Source organism: Podarcis bocagei, assembly GCF_964188305.1.
Source record: "Podarcis bocagei genome assembly, chromosome: 5".
Classification (NCBI taxonomy): Eukaryota; Metazoa; Chordata; class Lepidosauria; order Squamata; family Lacertidae; genus Podarcis; species Podarcis bocagei.
The window spans coordinates 100929055-100953179 of record NC_138129.1 but is presented as its reverse complement, the minus strand read 5'-3'; the positions used below and the strand labels follow the sequence as shown (position 1 = coordinate 100953179).

The following is a 24125-nucleotide window of genomic DNA, read 5'->3' as shown; positions in this document are numbered from 1 at the left end:
AGCTCTCCCAGGCAGGAGGGGAATCTGCAGAGGCACTGTCTGTTTCTTCTTCTTCTTAAGATCTTAGGAAAGTGAAATTCAGAAAAAGGAAGGCATCCCTGTAGCTGGAAGGGGAGGAGTCACTCTCGCAAAGTGTGCCATGCCCAAGCCGACCTGCACAGAGAGGGCTCTGTTTAGAAAGCTGCTTTGCTTCGGCTCAGAGAGCCGGTTGGTATTACATCACCTCAGGCCCATTTCAGTTATTAGTTGAGTGCAGACACTTCCTGGTCTGTTTGCAACACACGCTGAAGGTCTTGCAGAGCGGCAGAAAGTCAGGGGGGCCTGAGGAACATCGCCTGCCCCTTCCAGCTTGGCCATGGCCCTGGTGGAGACCATCCGCCTCTGGAGCGAGGGTGTCTCTGCAGCAGATCGCAAGGACTGGGCCGGTGCCCTGGCCGCCTTCACTGCCGTTCAGAAGCCTTCTTCCAAAATCTGCTTTAACATCGGCTGCATCCACCTGATCATGGGGAATTTGGAGGAGGCCCAGCAGGTAAAGTGGGCAAGTCTTAATATTGTGCAGGGTTTTTTTTTAAAAACCCTAACAAACTGGTGGGTGGCTGCTGTAGCTGAGGAAGTATTGAAAGAAGTTTCAGGGAGAGGGATTTGTACAAAGCCAGCAGAGAACAAAGTAAAGTTTCACATTTTTTATTACAGCAGTTCTGAGTTGCAGATGATTTAACTGGCAAGTGACGACTTTCTGTGCTAAAAACAGCTGGGTATTCTACATAATTACACCAGATAAGAATTTAGGATTGTACTGGTTTTGGCTGTAGGTTTTTCAAAACAAATGAGCAAATAAACAAACCTCCTCTGCATGTAGTAAGCTAGCAGATCAGGGGCGAAGGTTTAGTGTCGCTGTCTCCTTGATTTGTTAATTTTCTACTCGCAGGGATGGGTGACCTGGGGCTAGTCATTTTATCTCAGCCTAACCTATGTCACAAGGGACGCGGGTGGTGCTGTGGGTTAAACCACAGAGCCTAGGACTTGCCGATCAGAAAGTCGGCGGTTCGAATCCCCGCAACGGGGTGAGCTCCTGTTGCTCGGTCCCTGCTCCTGCCAACCTAGCATTCAAAAGCACGTCAAAGTGCAAGTAAATAAATAGGTACAACTCCAGCGGGAAGGTAAACGGCGTTTCCGTGCGCTGCTCTGGTTCACCAGAAGCAGCTTAGTCATGCTGGCCACATGACCCGGAAGCTGTACGCCAGTTCCCTCAGCCAGTAAAGCGAGATGAGCACCGCAACCCCAGAGTCGGCCACGACTGGACCTAATGATCAGGGGTCTCTTTGCCTTTTTAACCTATGTCACAAGGTTGTTGTCGAAACTAAATCGTGGGAGATGGTGGTAAAGATAGAATCCTGTACACTTTGAGCAAAGGGCACAATATAAATATAATTATAATTATTATGATGCATATTAATTATGAAACACTACATTGTGATTTGAACAGTGGAAGAGTACTATATAAAGATGATTGATTAAATATTATATTATTATGAGCCAAACTGTTACACCATTCAACCACTTTGCCAGAAGTTCCTAGAACTAGCGACAGGCCTCCGGCCCAGCAGGGTGGTCAGAGTAATTGTACAGGGCCAGTGAAACCACAAAAGCTGCAGTTGTAAAGTTCACCAATTGTTCAGAAGCTGAAGAGTGGAGCAGTGCGTAATAATAGCCTTGCACCCACCAGCCAGCGCTGTAAAAGTGAGCTGCAGCAGATATTTCAAATCTAATAGTGAAATAGGAAATTGCATAAACGGGTGTACATTGCAGGGTCATGTCACAGGTTTGACTCAGGATGACTGGCTAGTTCAGGTCCTCAGTGCATTTTTGAACTGCCTACCCAAACACAGCCAACATTCTTGCAGAGTTGCTTAGTTTTTGATTTCCAGAGCAATCCTGCCCTGCTGGGGGCAGAGCAATAACAGGGAGAGCTAGAAACTTGAGGGTCCCGGGTGGAACCTGGCAGGTTGTGAGTAGAGGCTGCAGGTCACTGATGTTGCCGACTCCAGTGTTGGATTCCTGTCGGGAACACTTTGTGTGACAGAAATCATGCCTATGTCTCCATAACGTCTGCTTCCTTCAGGCTCTTACCAGAAGCATTAACAATGACAAACACTTAGCAGTGGCCTACTTCCACCGAGGATCTGTGGCGTACCAGATGGAAATGTGAGTTGTTATTATTATTTTCTATCCTGGCTCTTCCTCTCAAAGGAGCCCTGGGCAGCAAAAAACAAAGCAGAAGCAAAGCGAAAGAAACCAAATACAGTTAAAAACAAAAATATTTTAATAGTTAAAAAACAACAACTAGGGGATGGTGACTGTGCTTGCTGCACTCACCAACCTCACCTGCCCCATTGCCAACTGCCCTTCCCCACAAATGACCAAATCTCCCTTCTGTTACATTTCCCTCACAGCTCAGCCCCAACTCCCAACTCCGTCTACCTTTAAAGCTCGCTGCAGGTGTGTTCAGTGGAGGGGGTGCCCTTCACAGTACCTGCCTCCTCAGTTAACACCTCACCTGGTCTGCTTGCTCCCTGGCTGCAGTTCCCCATGCTGGAGTTATTGTGACCACCGACTGGCAGCCACATGAACTGCCGCACGACAACAGCCTCACCCAGGAGTCGGCAAAATGTGCGCTGGTCCACTGTCCCTCAGACCTTGTGGCGGGCTATGGAAGCCGCATCGGGGGGGGGGGGTAGGAGCTGGAAGAAGAGGCAAGGGGGCAAGTAGTCCCCCCCCCCCCAGCCGCTGCGCTTACCTTCCCAGGCGCTGCCACCACCGCTGCTTCTGCTTCTCGTCCGCTCCGCTCTCTGGCCCACAGAAGCACCAGGGCGGCAGCGGCGGAGGGAAGATGAGCGGCGCGAAAGGGCTGGCTCCGGAGAGGGGCTGCTTAAAATGGTGCTCAGCCCAGGCGCCTTCCTCCTCTAGGCAGGGCGGGGAGAAGCCAGGAGGAGGGAGGGAGGAGGTGCCGCCATGGTGTGTAAATGGCGCAGGAAAAAAAGGTGCAGCCTGATTGAACAGAATCCCCACACCAATCCACAGACAGTCTGCGGGCCAGATCCTGAAGGCAATTGGACCAGATCCGGCCTGTAGGCCTTAGTTTGCCGACCTTTGGCATTACCCTTTTATGTACATAGGAAGACATAATGTAATATAATACCCTACGAGAGAGCTTTCCAAATTGGGTGTTGCGACACATTAGTGTGTCAACTGCAGTGTGTAGGTGTGTCGCATGAATGCTCCCCACGCTCCTCACAGGGCTAGAAAGGGGTTAGTTTAACCTCCAGTTTGCTAGTAAAACTGAATTACTGTGTTGCAAAATGATCCATATTTAAAAAGTGTGCCACCAACATAAAAAGTTTGGAAAGCTCTGCCTTACAAGGTTAATGGGACAATTTATGATTTTTTTTTTACATATCATCTTTATTAAATTTTCTTTTTAATATACATCATAATTGTCATTTTCCATCCAAAATATACATAAACCAATAAAAAATACTTGAGTGTTGGAAATTACATGAATTTATATAATGAAGTAAGTTACGAAGACTTCCCTCCCCACAAACATGATGTTCATCAGTTCAGACAGTTCCCGCTAGTCACATCCATGCCATACATTTAAAGCACTCTTACACCATCTAAACAGTCATGGCTTCTCCCAAAGTATCCTGGGAATTGCAGTTTGTTAAGGATGGTGACCTTTAGAGCTATAATTCCCAGCACCCTTGGCAAACTACCGTTCCCAGAATTCTTCATGACTCTTAAAGTGATATAATAATAATAAGTAATAACTAATAATAAGTGAAATAATAATGGGTTGTAAGAACCCAAAATCTGGACCAAGAGAACCTGCATAAATTATGTGACTCAGACACATTTGCCTATATAGTCTTATTTTGTGTAATTTATTCTGTTCCCTGTCAGATTTACATAAATTCTACTTTTATATGAATAGATAAATAATAATAATACTTATGTTGTAGTAGTAGTAGTAATAATAATTTAGTGTCATTGATGTACATGGTGACTTACAAAGTATGGAAGGGAAGATCTCCCCTTAGGAACTTATAATCTAAAATTTGACACAAGGAAAAGAACAGCAGAAGAGGAAGGAGGCTGGAGAAGAAATGTAATTACAGTATTTCAGTTATTTGTAGTTAGTGAATGATAGGTTTTGCCAGACTTTGCTCAAACGCTTTTAAATCTGCCTTCCCTTCTGTGAGGGCTAGAAACTTCCTGTGACTTTTTAAAGAAAAAATGGGAGTGGGTGTGGGGAGGAAGAAAACTTAGAGTCTCACTTTTGTGATTGGTTCTAAGCTCTGAGTTTTCTGTGCTTGCATGAAGTTGGTGAAGACTCACACAGTTACATTTGACAGATTTCCTGGCAGTGCTCTCAGTTCCTGAGGGTGGCTCCAAAATGCAAGAGAGAGGATCAAAGACAGCTGTAGAGGAAAACCCTGGAAGGAAAAAGAGAGAGCTGTCTAACTAGAAATGGTTCCCAACATGTTTCAAGGAAGCTCTTTATCAAGGGAAATCTGTAACATACAAACCAAAACAAAATTATGCACTGTAAAAAGATGCTAAGTTTCATACTCTGAAAAGACAGCAGCCCAGAATACAAAACCATACCCAGCAAATTCAGAGGGCATACAGCTTCAGCACTATATTGTGTTGTTGTTTAAATATTAACTATATACAAAAAATTGATTCATAAAAACCTTTAATACTCAATATAACAATCACAGAAAAACTGTTAACTTGGAAAAATACATAGAAACCTCCTTTAGAGCATGCCCTACGATGTGAATAAAAAGGAATGATTAGAACAATTGTCTAATCAACAATGAACGAAAGCACTTCTGAGGATCGTCAAAATATCCTGCCATTTTGTTTGCCCCAGAAGTACTTACTCTTCTTCCTTGCTTTCCAGGTATGAGTCAGCCATTAATGACTTGAAAGAGGCATTTGCTCAGCTGCGAGGGAACAACCTAATAGACTACAAGATCCTAGGCCTGCAGTTTAGGTTGTTTGCCTGTGAGGTAAGTTTGGGGTTTGAGGAATACCACGGGAAGCAGCCAACTGGCTCAGTGGACGATGCCTCAATTTTAGCATATTGCCATCTAAGCTTACTTGCTTTTTTAAATCAGTTATTTTATTTGTGTCTTGCCTTCTTCCAATGAGCTCAACCCTGCGAGGGTCCCAGCGCAAAGACAAGCGTTTGGAAGCTTATTTCTTCACTGGCAAAGCACTAGGTTACATCAGCTCCCAAAGGCTCTCACACACAACCTGCCATCTAGCTGCTTAGGCAATCCGCCTCTACAGCCCTGTGCTCTGATCCAGACAATTGGAGCAGCAGCGTGACAACGCCCCTTTCAGCTTACTTAAATGGACTTTCCTGCTGCGGTGCACTCAAGCGCACGGCAACAACTCCTGCGCGGCAGCTCTAGTTACCCCTTCTTGCATGGAGACAGCGGAGGGGAGGATGGGGAGAGATTCCAAAGGTGTGATTCTCTGTGACCAACTGAGACTCCCTCACACCTCCTTTCCCCTCATCTCTGGCTACCCTGTCTCTCCCCCTTGACTCTCCTCTACCATTGCCCCTGGCACCTGCTTCACAGGTGGCTCAGAACCCCACAAATTGCTCATCCCTTCCCCTGGATCATGCCTCCTCTGCCTGCACATCCCCCCACTCCTCAGGCTCTTGCCCATCCCTGACATTGAGGCAGGTAACCGTGAGTGAAAGTCCATCAGTCCAGGCTCTGGACTGGTGTTGTATTTGACAAATACTGTTCTCACTCTGGGTGAGAGACCATCCCAAAGGCATCTTGTTAGCTTCAGGAATTTGAACCCAGGTCTTCTCAGCAGTCTACCTGCTGCTCCATCCAAGGAAATGTGATTAGGTTCAGACTCTTATTCTCTGGCACTCCTGCCCCTTTTCCCAACAGGTGTTATACAACACAGCCCTTGCCCATTCCAAGCTGGAGGACTGGAAGAAGGCTGAGGAGCATCTGGCTAGGGCAATGAAACTGAAGAGCGAACCCCGTCACAACAAAATTGACAGGGCCATGGAATCCATCCTGGTAAGAAAATGAAGGAAACGGCAATCAATTAGCCTAGGCTCAAAATACAAAGGCTTTGTAACTTTAGAGGTGGTGCATTGTGTGACCGTTCTATTTAAGAATGTAGCAATGCATCGCTTTGCTCTGGAGATCAAGAAACAGCTTCTGAAACTTGCATTTGAACCCTGAGACCTGGCAATCCCATCAAGATATGCACGTTGTTGGGGGAAATAGTTGTGCAGAAGTAAGGGAAAGCTGTGTTTTGAAATTTTGTCTACTGTACTATTGTTTAAAGTTGCATAGGAATCCAGTCTTCCTTTGTATTTGGATGTTAGAATAATGACTATAACAGTGTTCCTCAATCTAGTACCTTCCAGATTTTGCAGCAACTACCTCCTACTGCCATCAGCTTCAGCCAGCATGGGCAAAGGTCAGGGAAGAAGAGAATTGTAGTTCATCCACATCTGGAGAGCACCAGGTTGGGGAAGGCTGGGCTGTGGTATGGCCCTCATTATCCTATGTGTAACAAGCACGGTACACAAATAGCGACAAAGCATGCTGGATTATTATGCCATGTTTTTTAGCAGATGGCCTTGGGAAATGGTGAAGTGATTGACTTTTGTGTGTGTGTCTGTTGCAGAAGCAAAGATTCTTTCAGCCCTTTGTGATTCCTGAAGGGAAGTTGTTTCGGCCAAATGAGAAGCAAGTGGCACAGCTGGAGAAGAAAGATTACTTAGGGAAATCTATGGTAGGAAGTTAATCTATAGCAGAAGTGGAATTACCCAGCAAATTTCACTTGTATTCCTAAAAGGTCATTCATGATAGACAGTAATACAGTTGCAGCTGTCTAGAAAAACACAACCCGGCCTGCTCTGGTACCTTTAACCCTAGTTTGATATGCAGAAATCAGCAAGTGAAGCTTCTCGTAGCATGGAGAGAGCCACAACCAAGTCCCTGTGAAAGAAACAGCTACAGAGGCTGCCTGAAACGTCAGCAACTAACTGGTGCCATAATTTTATAATACAATATTTTTAAAAAGCACACCACAATAATAAAAAATATCACTTTCAGATAAGAATCCTCCTTTTACTATTCAATTCAATGAGCGTGTGCAAGTTTTTAAATTATGATTTTATTGTGTTGTTCAAATAAGCAGACCTCCACTTGCCCCATGGGATTTCATAGAATCATAGAATCATAGAGTTGGAAGTGACCACAAGAGCCATCGAGTCCAACCCCCTGCCAAGCAGGAAACACCATCAGAGCACTCCTGACATATGGTTGTCAAGCCTCTGCTTAAAGACCTCCAAAGTAGGAGACTCCACCACACTCCTTGGCAGCAAATTCCACTGTCGAACAGCTCTTACTGTCAGGAAGTTCTTCCTAATGTTTAGGTGGAATCTTCTTTCTTGTAGTTTGGCTCCATTGCTCCGTGTCCGCTTCTCTGGAGCAGCAGAAAACAACCTTTCTCCCTCCTCTATGTGACATCCTTTCATATATTTGAACATGGCTATCATATCACCCCTTAACCTCCTCTTCTCCAGGCTAAACATGCCCAGCTCCCTTAGCCGTTCCTCATAAGGCATCGTTTCCAGGCCTTTGACCATTTTGGTTGCCCTCCTCTGGACACGTTCCAGTTTGTCAGTGTCCTTCTTGAACTGTGGTGCCCAGAACTGGACACAGTACTCCAGGTGAGGTCTGACCAGAGCAGAATACAGTGGCACTATTACTTCCCTTGATCTAGATGCTATACTCCTATTGATGCAGCCCAGAATTGCATTGGCTTTTTTAGCTGCCGCGTCACACTGTTGGCTCATGTCAAGTTTGTGGTCAACCAAGACTCCTAGATCCTTTTCACATGTACCTCTCCTCTCCTTCCTGCTAGTGTCCAGATCAAGGTACGTAATCACACCTCTCTATTGTGCCTTGCTCAGGCCACACCTGGAGTTCTGTGCCCAGTTCTGGGCACCACAAATCAAGGAGGATATTGGCAAGCTGGAAGGTGTGCAGAGGAGGGCAACCAAGATGATCAAGGGTTTGGAAACCAAGCCTGATGAGGAACGGTCGCAGGAGTTGGGTATGTTTAGCTTGGAAAAGAGGAAACTGAGAGGAGATATGAAAGGCGCCTTCAAATATCTCAAGGGGTGTCATATGGAGGATGGAGCAGGCTTGTTTTCTCCTGCTGTGGAGGGTAGGCCCCAACCAATGGCTTCAAGATACAAGAAAGAAGATTCTAAGAACTTTCTAACAGTAAGAGCTGTTTGACTCCTCAGAAGGTGGTGGACTCTCCTTCACTGGAAGTTTTTAAGCAGAGGTTGGGTGACTATCTGCCATAGATGCTTTAGTTGAAATTCCTGCCTTGCAGGGGGTTGGACTAGATGACCCTCGGGGGTCCCTTCCAACTCTACAGTTCTATGAATTCAGCTTATTGGCAAGGAATTCCAGGGTCAAATAAAACTTCCCCAACAAAGGAGAGAAATAGGGAACCCTGCCAATAATTACTTTTATCTATATAGTGCTGAAGATGTAGCACTCAGGAGGTTAATATGAGCAGCCTAGCAGAAAACTAGATTAAGAGAGCATAAACCACTTGACATTACCAGGGTGAATAAAGCTATTAAGCATGTTCCTCCTTCTAACTCCAGGTTGTGGCTTCTGTGGTTGACAATGATGAGTTTTCAGGCTTTGCGCCTCTTCAGCCTCAGGTAAGACAGAGGACTTTTCTATAACAGAACATTTTGATGCACTTCCTCCCAAACCAGCTTCAGTCTGAATTGAGAAGAAGAATGGCCTGGCTGTGATTTAAGCTGTAATGTATCCTCAGTCTTACTGTCAATGAACTGGAGGCAGCAGCACTGGGAAAGATCCCTGATCACGTTTTCAGGCAGAGAGGCAGGCAGCGCAGGCCACACACACTCCAGCAAGCATTGGGTGTGTACCTGTGTTGCTCAGCTGTGCTGCTCTGTGGTGCCTGCAAGCACTGCTGCACTGCAGCAGCATTTGTCTGAGTGGGCAGAAAGTGGTTGCCAGGCAGAGTAGTCAGTGTCAATGCCTGCTGCCCTTGAGATGCAGTGGGAGGTGCCGTCCTGCTGCCAGTGTTGAAGTAAGGTTCAGCTGCCAGTCCAGCCAGTTTCTGTACAAGGAATGGGAGGATGCCACCTTGTCTCTTGCCTCAGGCAGCAGAACGTCTTGGGCTGGCCTTGGTAGCAATGACAAGACTCCCAACCCCACTCTAGTCTGAAACACTTGCATCTCTCTTCAGGCCAGATAGATTCTGAACACAGGGCCTGACTTTAAAGTTAACTGCAGTATAGAGGAGAGGTTAATGCTAAAATATGTTGCTTGCAGACATCAGAACCACCTCCCAGACCAAAATCACCAGAAGCCCTCAGGTAAGATCAATAAACTGCAGAGAACCCCAGCATTCAGTAGCTCCCATTGGTCTAGAAAGTGATTCGTAGGAGATTCTGCTCTCCTATGACTAGAGAAGGAATAGAGAAATGAACCCAAAAATCTGTTTAGAACTGAGTACAGCACCATGAAGTCTGGATGTCTTCATTATGAGTATATGGGTGGTATCTGACAAAATATTTTCGTTAGCACAAGGATTTCCACTTCTGCAATGGAACTTCCTTTCCCTCTCCTCTTCCTGTGTGTCCCCCACACCCTCCCCAACTCTGCTCCAGAGGGTGGATTGAACCACCACAATCAATTTAGGGGGCACATGGGAGATGCATGGGGAGAAAAGAGGGAGGGGAAGTTCTGTTGCGCAGCCAAAAGTTATTGTTCTCAGACAACTACTTGATTGGATATTGACCTATGAACCTACACCATCTTAACAGAAACACATTTTATCCCCCCACCCTTTTTTGCTTCATTAGGGGGGGAAAGGAAATAAAACATTCCAAGCGAGCAAACACATAGTGATATGAAATACAACTTTTGAAATACAATAGTCTATGCTTGGGATGTTTGCACAAACTATTCCACTTAGGATTTGCTCTTTAATACAGGCTGTTTCAACAATATAAATAGGTGACCTCTGGGCACATGTGCATAATAAAAGAAAGCAGCCACCGGACTATTTCCCCACACATCTAGCTCACTGGTGGGATGGTTTTTGCACTCATCCCATTGCGTTCCCAGTGACTTGGATGTGCACTAAAGCAATCAGTTGTTGTTGATGATGAAACTGTCAGCTGATTTGTCATGCAGGGCCCTGCAAGGAGAACCTCACAGAGTCCTGTACGAATTCATACCAGAAACAGCAGCGGAACTTGAAGTCCTTCCTGGAAACATTGTTTTTGTCTTGAAGAAAGCGAAAGACAACTGGGCTACTGTTGTCTTTAATGGGAAGGTATAAGGCCAGCAAGGGTAATTCTACAGAGAACACCTGCACTGTTGTTCTACTGGCATGAACTGTTGGTGCCATTTTGGGGTTGCATTCTACTTGTCTTGAACTAAACAGTAGATAGCTGTCTACTCAGGATTTACTGCAGGGGGTGAAAAACCACATGTGCACTAGGTGGCACAGTTGAGCTACATCACATATAGGGGCTCAGCACAGTGACACGTAGTCTAAAGTGCTTGAAGTTCAGAATGTGCTGTGGGCTTGAGTTCTGATGTGGACTAATTCTTCTGAGACAGAATGGTACCATCCCATAGGGTTGTCTCCTGCCCAGCTTTGCTCCTAGACCCCATGTAAAGGAGACATACCTTATTGGATCCAATATATGGTAGCATAGTTGCAGATGGGTTTGCATGTTCATGTTTGGGCTGTTTTCTGCTGTACAGTACAACAGTTGATAAAGGGTCTGGAAACCAAGCCTTATGAGGAACAGTTGAGAGAACTGGGTATGTTTAGTCTGCTAAAGAGACCAAGAGGAGATATGATAGCCGTAATATCTGAAGGGCTGTCACATGGAAGATGGAGCAAGCTTGTTTTCTCTTGCTCCAGAGGCTGGGACCTGAATCAGTGGATTTAAGTGCTTCCGACTAAACATCAGGAAGAGCTGTTCAACAGTGGGACATTCTCCCTTGGGAGGTGGTGGACTCTCCTTCCTTGGAGGTTCTGAAGCAGCGGAGGAATGGTCATCTGTCATGGATGCTTTAGTTGAGATTTCTGAATCTAGATGTCCCTCAGGATCTCTTCCAACTATACAATTCTTTGATTCCCCATAGTAGGGAAGCACTGCACAAAAATTAGGTAAAAGATCAGAAGGGAGTATGAGAAGTTGCCCTGAGATGAAAGAAACTCAGACACGCCCCCCCCCCCAGCCACCTCTCAGCAGCTGCAGGCAACTTTTCAAGTAAAGCGACCTGCTTAGGCCAGGTGGAGTGAATCAGCGAAGTTCAAATGCTGCCATTCAAAATCTGAGATTAGAATCTGGAGGGGTGACAGAGCCCCCTGTGTGCAGTCTTGGAGTCTTTTCTCAGCCCACAATGTACAACTCTGACACCATCCTGCCTCCTAGCAATATCTTGGTTTTGCTTTTCGTGCAGCAAGGAATCATACCCTGCAACTTCCTAGAGCCAATGGGAATGAAATTCTCTTCAGGCCAGGTAAGAGAATAAGTATTAATTCTTAGGGCAAAACTTGACATTATAATTTATACAAGGCTGCTTGCCAAAAATGGGAGTGTGTGTTTGGTTCCCCTCCCCCCCTCCGTAACCCAGCCCTATTCATCCATGTGCCAACATCACCAGCATTCTGTGTTTCCCTGCCAAAGATGTCAGGTAGGGAAATGGCTACTCTTATAACATTAGTGGACAGGTAAGGTGTCTTGAATATTATGGGTGAAGATGCACACCACTCATTTCCACTTTGTTGTTGTTGTTGTTTAGTCGTTTAGTCGTGTACGCCTCTTCGTGACCCCATGGACCAGAGCACGCCAGGCACTCTTGTCTTCCACTGCCTCCCGCAGTTTGGTCAGACTCATGTTTGTGGCTTCAAGAACACTGTCCAACCATCTCGTCCTCTGTTGTCCCCTTCTCCTTGTGCCCTCAATCTTTCCCAACGTAAGGGTCTTTTCCAGGGAGTCTTCTCTTCTCATGAGGTGGCCAAAGTCTTGGAGCCTCAGCTTCAGTCTCTGTCCTTCCAGTGAGCACTCAGGGCTGATTTCCTTAAGAATGGATGCGTTTGATCTTCTTGCAGTCCATGGGACTCTCAAGAGTCTCCTCCAGCACCATAATTCAAAAGCATCAATTCTTCGGCCATCAGCCTTCTTTATGGCCCAGCTCTCACTTCCATACATCACTACTGGGAAAACCATAGCTTTAACTATATGAACCTTTGTTGGCAAGATGAGGTCTCTGCTTTTTAAGATGTTGTCTAGGTTTGCCATCGCCTTTCTCCCAAGGAGCAGGCATCTTTTAATTTCGTGACTGCTGTCACCATCTGCAGTGATCATGGAGCCCAAGAAAGTAAAATCTCTCACTGCCTCCATTTCTTCCCCTTCTATTTGCCAGGAGGTGATGGGACCAGTTGCCATGATCTTCGTTTTTTTGATGTTGAGCTTCAGACCATATTTTGCGCTCTCCTCTTTCACCCTCATTAAAAGGTTCTTTAATTCCTCCTCACTTTCTGCCATCAAGGTTGTATCATCTGCATATCTGAGGTTGTTGATATTTCTTCCGGCAATCTTAGTTCCGGCTTGGGATTCATCCAGCCCAGCCTTTCGCATGATGAATTCTGCATATAAGTTAAATAAGCAGGGAGACAATATACAGCCTTGCCGTACTCCTTTCCCAATTTTGAACCAATCAGTTGTTCCATATCCAGTTCTAACTGTAGCTTCTTGTCCCACATAGAGATTTCTCAGGAGACAGATGAGGTGATCAGGCAGTCCCATTTCTTTAAGAACTTGCCATAGTTTGCTGTGGTCGACACAGTCAAAGGCTTTTGCATAGTCAATGAAGCAGAAGTAGATGTCTTTCTGGAACTCTCTAGCTTTCTCCATAATCCAGCGCATGTTTGCAATTTGGTCTCTGGTTCCTCTGCCCCTTCGAAATCCAGCTTGCACCTCTGGGAGTTCTCGGTCCACATACTGCTTGAGCCTTCCTTGTAGAATTTTAAGCATAACCTTGCTAGCATGTGAAATGAGCTCAACTGTGCGGTAGTTGGAGCATTCTTTGGCACTGCCCTTCTTTGGGATTGGGATGTAGACTGATCTTCTCCAATCCTCTGGCTACTGCTGAGTTTTCCAAACTTGCTGGCATATTGAGTGTAGCACCTTGACAGCATCATCTTTTAAAATTTTAAATAGTTCAGCTGGAATACCATCACTTCCACTGGTCTTGTTATTTGCAGTGCTTTCTAAGGCCCATTTGACTTCACTCTCCAGGATGTCTGGCTCAAGGTCAGCAACCACACTACCTGGGGTGTACGGGACATCCATATCTTTCTGGTATAATTCCTCTGTGTATTCTTGCCACCTCGTCTTGACGTCTTCTGCTTCTGTTAGGTCCTTACCACAGCTATCCACTGTTAGGTCCTTTCCACTTATCCTATGTCTATTTCCACTTTTGCTGTTACGACCAGGACACTTTGCTTTACGGTCCATATATTATTTGGTCTAGTCTCTTGTTATTATTCTGGATAGAAAAGTAAGTCTGGGAATATAGACATTTAATTTCACATTTATAAAACAATCTATACATCTTAAATTATAAAACACTAAAGAAATAAGGCAAACATACAAAATCATCACAGGAGCAAATATAAAGTACAAGGAACAGATAATCCTAGATAATGCTACAGAGGAAATATTCTGAATTGTCAATAATAAGACCATTATATTTAATATTTTTCTTTCCCTGTCTGTAAAACCCACAGGCAAAGGAAAGCATCTGGGAAGATAATAACTTGCCCAAGAACAGCTGAGATTTGAACTCAGCCTTCCCCGCACAGTGAGGGTCAAATGACTGCCTGCTCACATGGTCTCTTTTTGAAGGAATGGCATGAGTACAATGTGTGTGACTGGATTATGCATGTAAAACTTCTTCTCAGAACCCAATAGGCAGGATCTAATATAAGCTCATTTGCAGGCTCCTGGAATAGTTAACTGGATAACTTGTTGGTGAACGATTAGGCAAGGTTTCAAGTTTAAAACTCTTCCATCAAGTTAAACACTTTCTGTCTGTGGAATATTACAGAGTTACTCCAAATCTTGCCTGTTCTTTCGCTTCCAACAGAGTGGCTGCCTTGCGTATTTTGCATTGCTTATTTCTGCGATTGATGCAGCAACTGCACCAGGCATGACAGTCACACTTGTTTCCATTTCATACAGCAAGGAATTGGTGCAGATGTTGACATCCCTCCTCCACCCAGCTTTGCTGCCCCAGATTGCCCTGAGAGGTGTCCCTCAGGTAAGTAAGAGTGACAGACAGTGAATCCTTTCTAAGGTCCAATGCATATATGACAGTAGCTCTACTTGGCATGCTGCAGAAGTATAAAGACTACACAGAAAGAGGGGAAGCAGGGACAAATGTACTGAGCTCTTCCCTCTCTCCGTGTCACTTTGCCCATCACTCTTTATGAGTTGGAGTGAAAGTGAAGTTTCTGAAGTGGGGAGCCTTCTCTGCATGATTTAGAACACCAATTTTGTATGGTTCTAAATCACGCTGAGAGCAACAGCCACTGCCTGTGTACCACCCAAGAACATTTTTTTGGTTATTCCCTGCTCACAAAACTGCTCTTCTTTTTCTTCCAGATGAGGAAAGAGCACCACAGGTAAATGACCACCTTGCAGTGTGAGCTTCTGGACATGGGACACAAGCCTAAGACTTTGTGTGATGTATTGATGCATAACTGAACCAAAGCTGGGGCTGGGGAGTTCTCACACTCTGCATTTGAACATGGCCAACTGGAAACCTAAGGGCCCCAAAGTTTTGATTTCAATTTTGATAGTTCAGTGTCCATATGTAATAAATAACAACAACAACAACAATAAATTATATGCCACCCATCTGACTGGGTTGCTCAGCCATTCTGGGCATTTCCAACAAATTATAAAATATCATAAAATATCAAAAGTAAAAACCCCCCTATACAAGGCTGCCTTCGGATGTCTTCAAAAAATCAGATAGTTGTTTACTTGTTTGACATCTGATGGGAGGACATTCCAGAGGGCAGGCGCCACTACTGAGAAGGCCCTCTTCCTGGTTCCTGTACGCACACTTCTTGCAATGAAGGCCCTTGGAGCTGGACCTCAGTGTCCGGGTTGAACGATGGGGGTAGAGACACTCCTTCAGGTATACTGGGCTGAAGCTTCTGTATTGATAAACAAATGGCATACAAAGAAATAGCTCTTGCAGTTACCCTTGGTTTTGTAGCCCAGCCACTCATCCTTTAACCATGCCAATTATCCTTGAAGTCAAAATTTAAAATAAAAACCTTAGGGATTACCAGTCAACTAACTTTGATTTCACTGATGTTCGAGATCCATTTAAGTTGGCTTTCAAGCCCGATTTGCCATCCTGTGGGATGATCTTTGCCATGAGAGAGAGTGGGAAAGACAAGCCTGTTGATTCTCTTGGACCTCTCCATGGCTTGTCATACCAGGATATCCCTCTGGACTGTAATATTCATGTTGGAGGTAACTTTCTGCAGTGGTTCTGCTCCTTGGAGGACCAGCTACAGAAGGTATAGCTCTGGGCTTGGTATCAACAAGTCCCTCCCTTTCCCCACCCAGTAATTATGCTTTGGGGTCCTACAGGGTTCTGCTTTATCACCCAAGCCCTTTAACAGCTGCCTGAAACCACTGGAAGAGGTAATCCAGAGTTCGACTGAGATGTCACCAAGATGCGAGTGACACTAAGTGTTCTCTCTCTTTCATCAAACTCAGGTGTGGCACAGGGTGTGCTAAATCAGCGCCTAGGCACAGTAACGGACTGGTTGAGGCTCACTAAACTGTGGCTCAGCCCAGACTAGATGGATGTTTGTGGGTGGTATTCAATTTGTTCTAATGGGGTTTGTTGCTCCCCCAGCCCCCCAAAGCAGGGATAGGGAGCCTGTGTTCCTCCAGATGTTGTTGGGACTACAGTTCCCATTACCCCTGACTGAGGCTGAAGGGATTTGCGGGGCTCGTAGGTTCTCCAGTCTTGCACTAAAGGGTCATGTTTGCCACCCAGAGGTGCTTTGTAACCCAGCAGTGTGATTAGAGGCCCAGTGACCTCGGAACACATTTTAGCAGCTTAGACTGATATGCGACCTACCTGGACAGAGGGTCTTGTTTCCATTATCCATGTTCTGGTGATCTTTACTGTGTGTGGCAGCCAAGTCAGGTGTGGTGTGTGTCTATGAGGCAGAAGGCCTTTTTGGTAGGAACACACTGACTGTGAGATGCTCCCCTGGTTTTTTGGGGGCAAGGTGAGGAGCTTTTTGCTTTTACTGGCCCTTAGTTTTACTGGACCCTAGTTATACTGATTTTACTACTTCCTTATTTAGTCTTTATTGGGACGCAGGTGGCGCTGTGGGTAAAACCTCAGTGCCTAGGACTTGCCGATCGCATGGTCGGCGGTTCGAATCCCCGCGGCGGGGTGAGCTCCCGTCTTTCGGTCCCAGCTCCTGCCCACCTAGCAGTTCGAAAGCACCCTTAAGTGCAAGTAGATAAATAGGTACCGCTTTATAGCGGGAAGGTAAACGGCGTTTCCGTGTGCTGCGCTGGTGCTGGCTCACCAGAGCAGCTTCGTCACACTGGCCACGTGACCCGGAAGTGTCTCCGGACAGCGCTGGCTCTCGGCCTCTTAAATGAGATGAGCGCACAACCTTAGAGTCAGACACGACTGGCCTGTACGGGCAGGGGTACCTTTACCTTTACTATTTAGTCTTTGCTTTTATGGGCTATCGTTGTATTTTTATGGGCTATCATTGTAATAGCATGAGCACCCCATAGAATTTTGCAATTGGGTGGTGTTGTAAAGACTGTAAATAAATAACAAGTTGCCTCTGAGCATATACAGACTTTAGATTTTTAAAGGACAAGGATTCCATCTCATGGCAGAGTTCCCAGTACATCACCATTTGCTTCAGAAATTAAGCACTCTTTCCCTTCTGCTGAACAGGATCCTGAGAACACATTTCAACTTATTTTTGAAAAATTAAAAGACCATGGCACTCCTTGTACCATTTCCCTCCTCCTACAGTTCATTGGCCTGGACACCCCCTACATTGTCAAAGTGCATTACAAATACACCATCGCCCTGCAAGGGAGCCCTGAGATGTCTTACTGCAGCCTCTTGGAGAAAGTGTGCCTGAAGCTGGGACTCTCACCCCAGCACACGAAACTGAGGTAGGAGATGCGCCCTGGCCTCCCTTTGCCAAATCCACCTCGACTGAGGAGAGGGATGCTTCTGTGTTCACTTGTTTCTGCTGTCTGTTGTTCAGCTACCGACCTACAGACACCAAGGAGCTGGTGCTGCTCAGTGAGGATAGCAGGATGGAGACCGTGTGGAGTCATGCCAAGGACAAGTGCTTGACATTGTGGTGCAGCAGTGAGCAGGTAGGCAATACTGGAGCAGAAGGCAATCTCCGCCCACTTCCCCAAAATATTTCAGAGCCCTTTGCTGAAAGTCCAGCTTCTATTTATTAACCCTTGTTAACCAGAATAGCGAAATGTGCAGGTGTTTTCCTGCTCAGTCACTCAGAAAGAAGCCCTGTTTCCTCCTTTCTTCCTGCAATCTGGCCTACGAGAACACTGGCAATGGGATACTTGACAAGCACTTTAATATTTATAATTGGGGTTTTTTTTATTTTAAAAAAAGCCATTCACTTTAATTAAATATTGCTTATATTTAGCTTTTTATAGTTTATAGACTTGATGGCATCAGTGATGTTGGTGGATAAATATTTGAAAATATCCCAGTCTATTGATTGGAACAGATAGAACTGCAGCATAGCTTTCATTTTTTGTCCCCTAACTGTGCCCACAGTGGAGTGTGTACCAAGTGTAATCTTGGAAACCTGGGTTCAAATCAAACTAAGTTCACTTCATGGCCATTGCCAACTTGATTCACAGTCTAACAAAAAAAGAAAAGAAGAAAAAAGTGTGTGTGTGAAAATAAACCTGTGTATACCACCTGCAAAAGTACTAAAAAACACCTTTGCCTTACCTCTTCTCTTGCTTGCCATCACCCTGCCTTCATTGAATAAAACACTCGCAGTTCAGGGTGGAAAAAGCATCCAAATTACATGCATGAAAATTACACACAGATCCAAAATTGCTGAATGGGCATGTCCAGTTGAACTTTTGATTTCTACTGAACTGCAGGCATTTTGGAAAGAAGTTGCCATCTGGCATGGCAGGAAGTTTCTATTTAATACAAGCCTAAAACTGCTGCCTTGGTCTTGCACAATTAGTTGCACAGTTCTTTGGATCCCAGTCATTAGGCAAAAGCATACAACTCTAAAGCACAAGTTTTATTTTCTTGATCTGACATTTGTATTTCCAAGGGGCAGAATAGTCCTGGATATAAATCTCAAGAGATTTCCAAAGCCATCAGTAAAAATTAGCTCCTATCTGGTGGCCAGCATTCCAGGAATATTCTGGAATCTACAGCTTGTGTGTGAAAGAAATTGAAAACCGATCATTTCCTTAATAAGCTGGCCTCAAGAAGTGTGAACCTATAGAGGTTTGGTGCACATTTTGCACAGCAAGGGACCAGGAGATGATGGCAAGGTTGGTAGAAGTGTTGTGCTGAGCTGTTTGCTGCCTTCTTAGCAACTCTCACCTCTTTCCCCTTATCAGCACACCAGTTTTTGTACACAACTCTTCTTTTCCCTTGCCCATACAATTGCGACTAAGGTGGGATACGTGGAAGTGGGATGAGGCTTGCACATAAAATATATAAAATTAAGAGTGGAATTGTATTTGAATAGCATATTCATAAGTGGGTTTGAGGTTTTGGAGTTCTCTTCTAAGCTCTGATCTGCATTGTAAAATTAGGGAATCTTAGGGCAGGGAGTCTTAGAACTGGCTCATATCATAGTTACAAACAACCCCAAGAAAACAAATACTCCATCTTATTTGTTCCAGTAATTCCCAAACTCGTAGAAGCTGTCAGCATATGACAGTGGCCATACCCCAGGGAACAGCTTTGACCGGCTGGCTAAACCAGATGAGGGTAGCCTATGAGTTTCAAACCCTCGGCAAGTTAGGGACTTGGCTTGCATGCCTTTTCTGCGTGTGCTGAAGAGGGAAATGAGAGGCAGATGGGGCTCATTCACCTGCAAAGGTAGTCCATCAGATCCTCACCTCTGCTGCCTTGTGGGACATCTTTGGGGGAAGAAAAGGCTAAGAGTATCTAAGATGGTTGGGTGGCGCCTTGTATGCCTCCTTCCAGCAACTCTTGCAGCCAAGCTGGTGTCAAAGATATTGCTCTGCTTTCCTTTGGACCACATCAGCAAGGCCAAGAGAGTGGTCTTGTCGTCTGGACAGCCCAGGATCTCCAGACACACTGCCCGGGCTTGCACCCTGGAGAGGTCACTTGGCTGCTGCTAGCTCAGCAGTTTGACTTCACCCCTGGAGACACAATCCATTGTTTCTCAAGACAGATGGATTTTTCTGCACAGTTCATTGCTCTGGACTTGGGACATTTCTTGTCAGATGCCCCTGCAGGTGGGTAAATCCGCTGCACACAACTTGATATTTTGATCACTCCCAACACGGCGTTACCTGAATGCCCAGAACAGAGTGTCATACAGAAACATAGTGGGCAGGCTCCTCTGATAGGAGGTAGCTCTCTCTTGCCCATTGTAAACACAGCCCTTCCTGCTTTGAAGGGGTGGAATTGTGCCTCAGACACCTGATGTTTCCAAACCATTTGCCCCAACCCCTCTAAAAAAAGTTCAGGGCTCTGCTGAACTTCAGCATACAAACATGAGAGAGGAGGCCTAATACTGGCTCTGTGAATGACTTCATTTCTGTTAATCCTGATGAAGATTTTCCAGTTGCGGGTGCAAGATTAACTGAAAATCTTGCATTTTTACAGCAGTATTAGATAGATATGAAGAACGTGGGAGGCTTGCTTGTTTTTTTAATGTACTGTTAATCTAAAGAGATGTTTGAACTGGCTGTTTCTTACACCAGGCAGGCAAAGACAATCTAAATATGGAAGATGGAAAGGAGGCTGAGCAGAAGATAACAAAACAGACAGATGCCAAACAGGTTGTAGCACGGTATACTTATGAAGCTAGCCAGCCAGAGGACTTGGAATTCCAACAGGGGGAGACAATACTTGTTCTGGCTAAAGGTAAACTAACCCTAAATCAGAGAACCTTACTAACCGTACATGGGGGGTCTACCACCCTACACAATTCCTTTGTTCTAGGGACATTACGCAAAAGTTGCCATAACTCCATCTATTGAGAGAACTTCAAGGATGCAAATTCATTTTCTTGACGTATCAATTCTAACCTATAATTTGCTATATTCACTGTGTGTTCTTCAAGGGTGTGAACATGCAGTACTTGAAGGCTATGACCTGTATCAGGCACGTGTACCGAGGTTTCTAAGTCCAAGAACCATGCAGAAGACCTCTTCCTTAGGGTCAAGAGCTCTTTCAGAAAGTGGTGCTGGTACCACTTGCTAATCCATTTTGGACCCCACCATCATCAGTAGAGCACCAAGCTGCTGAAGTCGGTAACTGGCAACTATGGGCCCCTTGCATCTTCTACAGCCACTACTGCCCTTCTCTTCTGGGCTCCTTCTCCTTTTTAGCTCCCATGGACCAAGAGATGCAGAATTGCCAGACTGCAACCTGGAGGTCCTGCTTCTAGCTTTAAACCATCTGATGCAGGAGGATTCTAGACATCCTGCTCTAATTCCCCCACTGGTCATCTCACTCACCTATGCTATGGTGTAGTCCCAATGCTCATGCTCGTTCCAGCAAGTACTGGAAAAAGGGCAGACACAAAGATCAGCGAAGGAATGGAGCAGGAGGTGTTGCAGCTGCATTCTCTCTTGCTACCTTGTGACCTTTAAAGAAGTGGTGTAAAACCTGTGGCCCTACAGGAGTTGTGGCCCATCGGCCAAGGATGGTGGGAGTTATAGTTCAGCTACACTGCTCATGTGTTTTAAAGTAGCAAACATGATTGCTAGGCTGTAATCTGACAATTTAAGGCTGGGCATGCATGGCAGAATAGCCAGCTGCCTCTTCCTGGGAATCAAGCTTGAACTTCTAACATTTATTGGAGAATTCACGACCATCACTGTATAACACTTTCCCACACTTCTCAATTCAATTGTGTTTTGTAGGTTGGGAAACAATCACTGATTCAATCAGCAGTCACCTGAAAGCAAATTGGCTTCCACTGGTAGGAAACAAATTCCTGCTGTCACAAAACTCCATATTCTGTTTTGGCCATTGGCATCTTATCACACAAAACTATGCTGGTCAAGAGAGCTTGAGGAACCATCAAGAACACATTTAGTGGCTTGAAGCCATGAGGGTTGCCCCATGTAGAGGGGAAGAATAGCTTCACAGGCCAATGGGAAGGGGGAATTACATCTTGTTGTGGAATATATCCTATATGAAAGTTCAACCATCTTATGCTCATCTTTGCATGTCAGGAAATGGCAGAATAGAGCTCAGGACAAAACCATTATACAAGTAAGAAAATAACCATATACACAGCAATTTGTTGCTCAGTATACTTCCTGTTCCATATGAAATTACTTATGCTAAACAGACATCCTAGTTTCACAATACCAAAGTAGATGGGTGAGTGTGCTTTTGAAAATTCTAACAGAACTTGTCTGCCTCCACCTGGATAATTCTGTGTCTCATCATATTCTCCATCCGCAGATAAAATAAGAAGGGCAGTTCAAAGACTACCCACTCTTTTGATAAGGCTGTTAAGGGAACCCACTGTAAGATAGCAAAGTACCAAAGAAGCCAAGGTACTCTTCCTCAGGTGCTTCCCCAAACATCTTATTGAAGGGACTCTCTGTTCTGAAAGCCGTTGCTGTAGAAGGTCCTTATTTTTCTGGTGTATCAGCTATGACTTCTCAGCAAGACTTGCAGGGGAGTCCTGCAACCTGTGGCAGGTTTGTTATGCTTACGTGTATCTGGACCTTAGACTTTGTAATGATTCAATAATTCTCCAAGTTATTTCTGCAACCTCATTCTTTGAATTTTCACCTGCCATTTATGCTGCAAGTGGTTTTCTTCTAACAAGACCCCATTATTTTAATTTCAGTTTCTCTAAAGGTAGACTATATTGGCACTGGAAGAGCCAAAGAGCTCCAGACACAGTCTACTCAGTGCAGCCCTGGATGGCATTTTCAGCAACACAGCTTGAGGGAGGCAAAAAGCTTCCTCTCTCAAAATAATCAGGGCTGAGAGGCAATATTTCAGATGTTAACAGATGTAACAATGTTAACAGATGAAGATGGTTAGTCTTAACTGTACCTACTTAACTGTACAAAAACACATACAATTATAATTCTTAGTCCTTTATGAGTATCAAGTACTGAGCAGATGATCTGGCTCTCCATTATTCCCAGTCCTTGTTCTGACATGAAAGGTACCTAGCAACAAGAGGGGTCACGGCCTCTGTACCTTCAGGAGTTGTGAAGCAACTGATAAGTGCAGCTTGTCATGTTGGGATAAGAGAAGTTGTACTTTCAAAAATTCCCTCTGCTACAAAACTATGAGAGGCACAAGGAGATCCATTCTCCTTTACATCTCGGTTGCATTTCTCGAAGGCACTGCAGATTCTGGTTGGATTCTTTACATTCCACCTCTTCCTGATTCTTGCCCATTAATGGATTAAGTTTGTGACTCTAACACAATGTTATTTCATCTTCTAGTGAATGATGATTGGCTGGAAGGGGAGTGCAATGGAAAAGTTGGCATTTTCCCCACAGCCTTTGTTGAAGAAGACAGCAGCCAAGATCCCAAATCTCTTTCTACAGTGTAACAAGCTCAAAACCCTACAAAGAACCGAGAGGACCCCGATGCGTTTTCCTCTGAAGGCAACTCATCCCATTATAAGACATTTCATCCATGTTTGCTGAATCTTCTAGGGATTGGGTTTTTTAAAAAAATTATATTCTGCTTAAATGAATATCCATTGAGGTCTGCACTGGGTTTTTAAAAACTCATCTCCTAGCTAAGGCATGAGCCAAATTGGTTATATGAAAAAACTGTTGGGTTGATCCTTCTATGTCCAGTCATAATAGTTACAGCAATAGCAGACATCATGGTTGTCCATTTCAGTTTCTGGTAGGGGTTCCCAGGTCTATAGAGGACATGCACACAGCTTTAAATTATCTAAGGTGAATCACCCTTGGCTTCTGAAGTCTGTTCTGCATCCTCTTGCTGTTATAAGGGTAACACCTTATTTATCAATCAGGGCACCTTATTCAAGATGAAACAAAAGGTGCAGGAGAAGCTACAAGGCCTCTCATGTCCTGCGGCCAAAGAGTTTTGGTTGTTTTTCTTAACTGCATGTGTGTCTCTGGGATACAACCTGGGAATCCTAGTTAACAGTCATGAAAAGTTGGTTTACAAGAATTCAGCTTCCAGGTGATTAATAATCAGCGGTTTAGTTACTCTGCAATGCCTTTCCAGAATGACAGCTACATTTTGAAATGCTTAATAAATCCTTGAAAGCCAGTAAAGCTCTCAGTAACTTTTAGATGTTTGAAGTTTCCACAAAAAAGCTGCAGTTCTGTTATTTTATCAATAAAACTGCATTGCTCTATAGTGTGTCTCTGTATTACCACTCAGATTTAAAGAAATCATGAAATGACTCCTTAGTAAAAAGGGCTGGCATTTTCACTCCAGTTCCAAAGAGTTAACATTAGATATTTATAGTATCCAAGTTCTGGAAAACTATTTAGTAATGTGTATGCCTCTAGCATTTTGTCATCACCAACTGAAATCAAACAGGAGCTAATATTTTGCTTGGCATCGAGGCTGCAACCTAGTCTGCTCTGGACTTGTCCCCACCTAGATGCTTAAGTGCAGTCAAAGCTTTCATTGCACTATAAACCCCTTTCACTACTGAACAGAGCAAGATAC

General features: G+C 44.8%; 1 protein-coding gene across 1 annotated transcript; it reads left to right on the top strand.

The window, feature by feature from the left end:
• NCF2 (neutrophil cytosolic factor 2) lies at window positions 1-23807 on the top strand. Its single transcript, XM_081193316.1, has 15 exons — window positions 1-529; window positions 2123-2205; window positions 4970-5078; window positions 5985-6119; window positions 6739-6846; window positions 8744-8803; window positions 9447-9490; window positions 10314-10455; window positions 11601-11660; window positions 14387-14465; window positions 14810-14829; window positions 17244-17389; window positions 17485-17599; window positions 20186-20348; window positions 22910-23807. Exons 1-15 carry the CDS (start codon window positions 356-358, stop codon window positions 23017-23019), a joined length of 1548 nt encoding a protein of 515 aa, XP_081049442.1. The 5' UTR covers window positions 1-355; the 3' UTR covers window positions 23020-23807.
• Window positions 23808-24125: the final 318 nt, after the last annotated feature.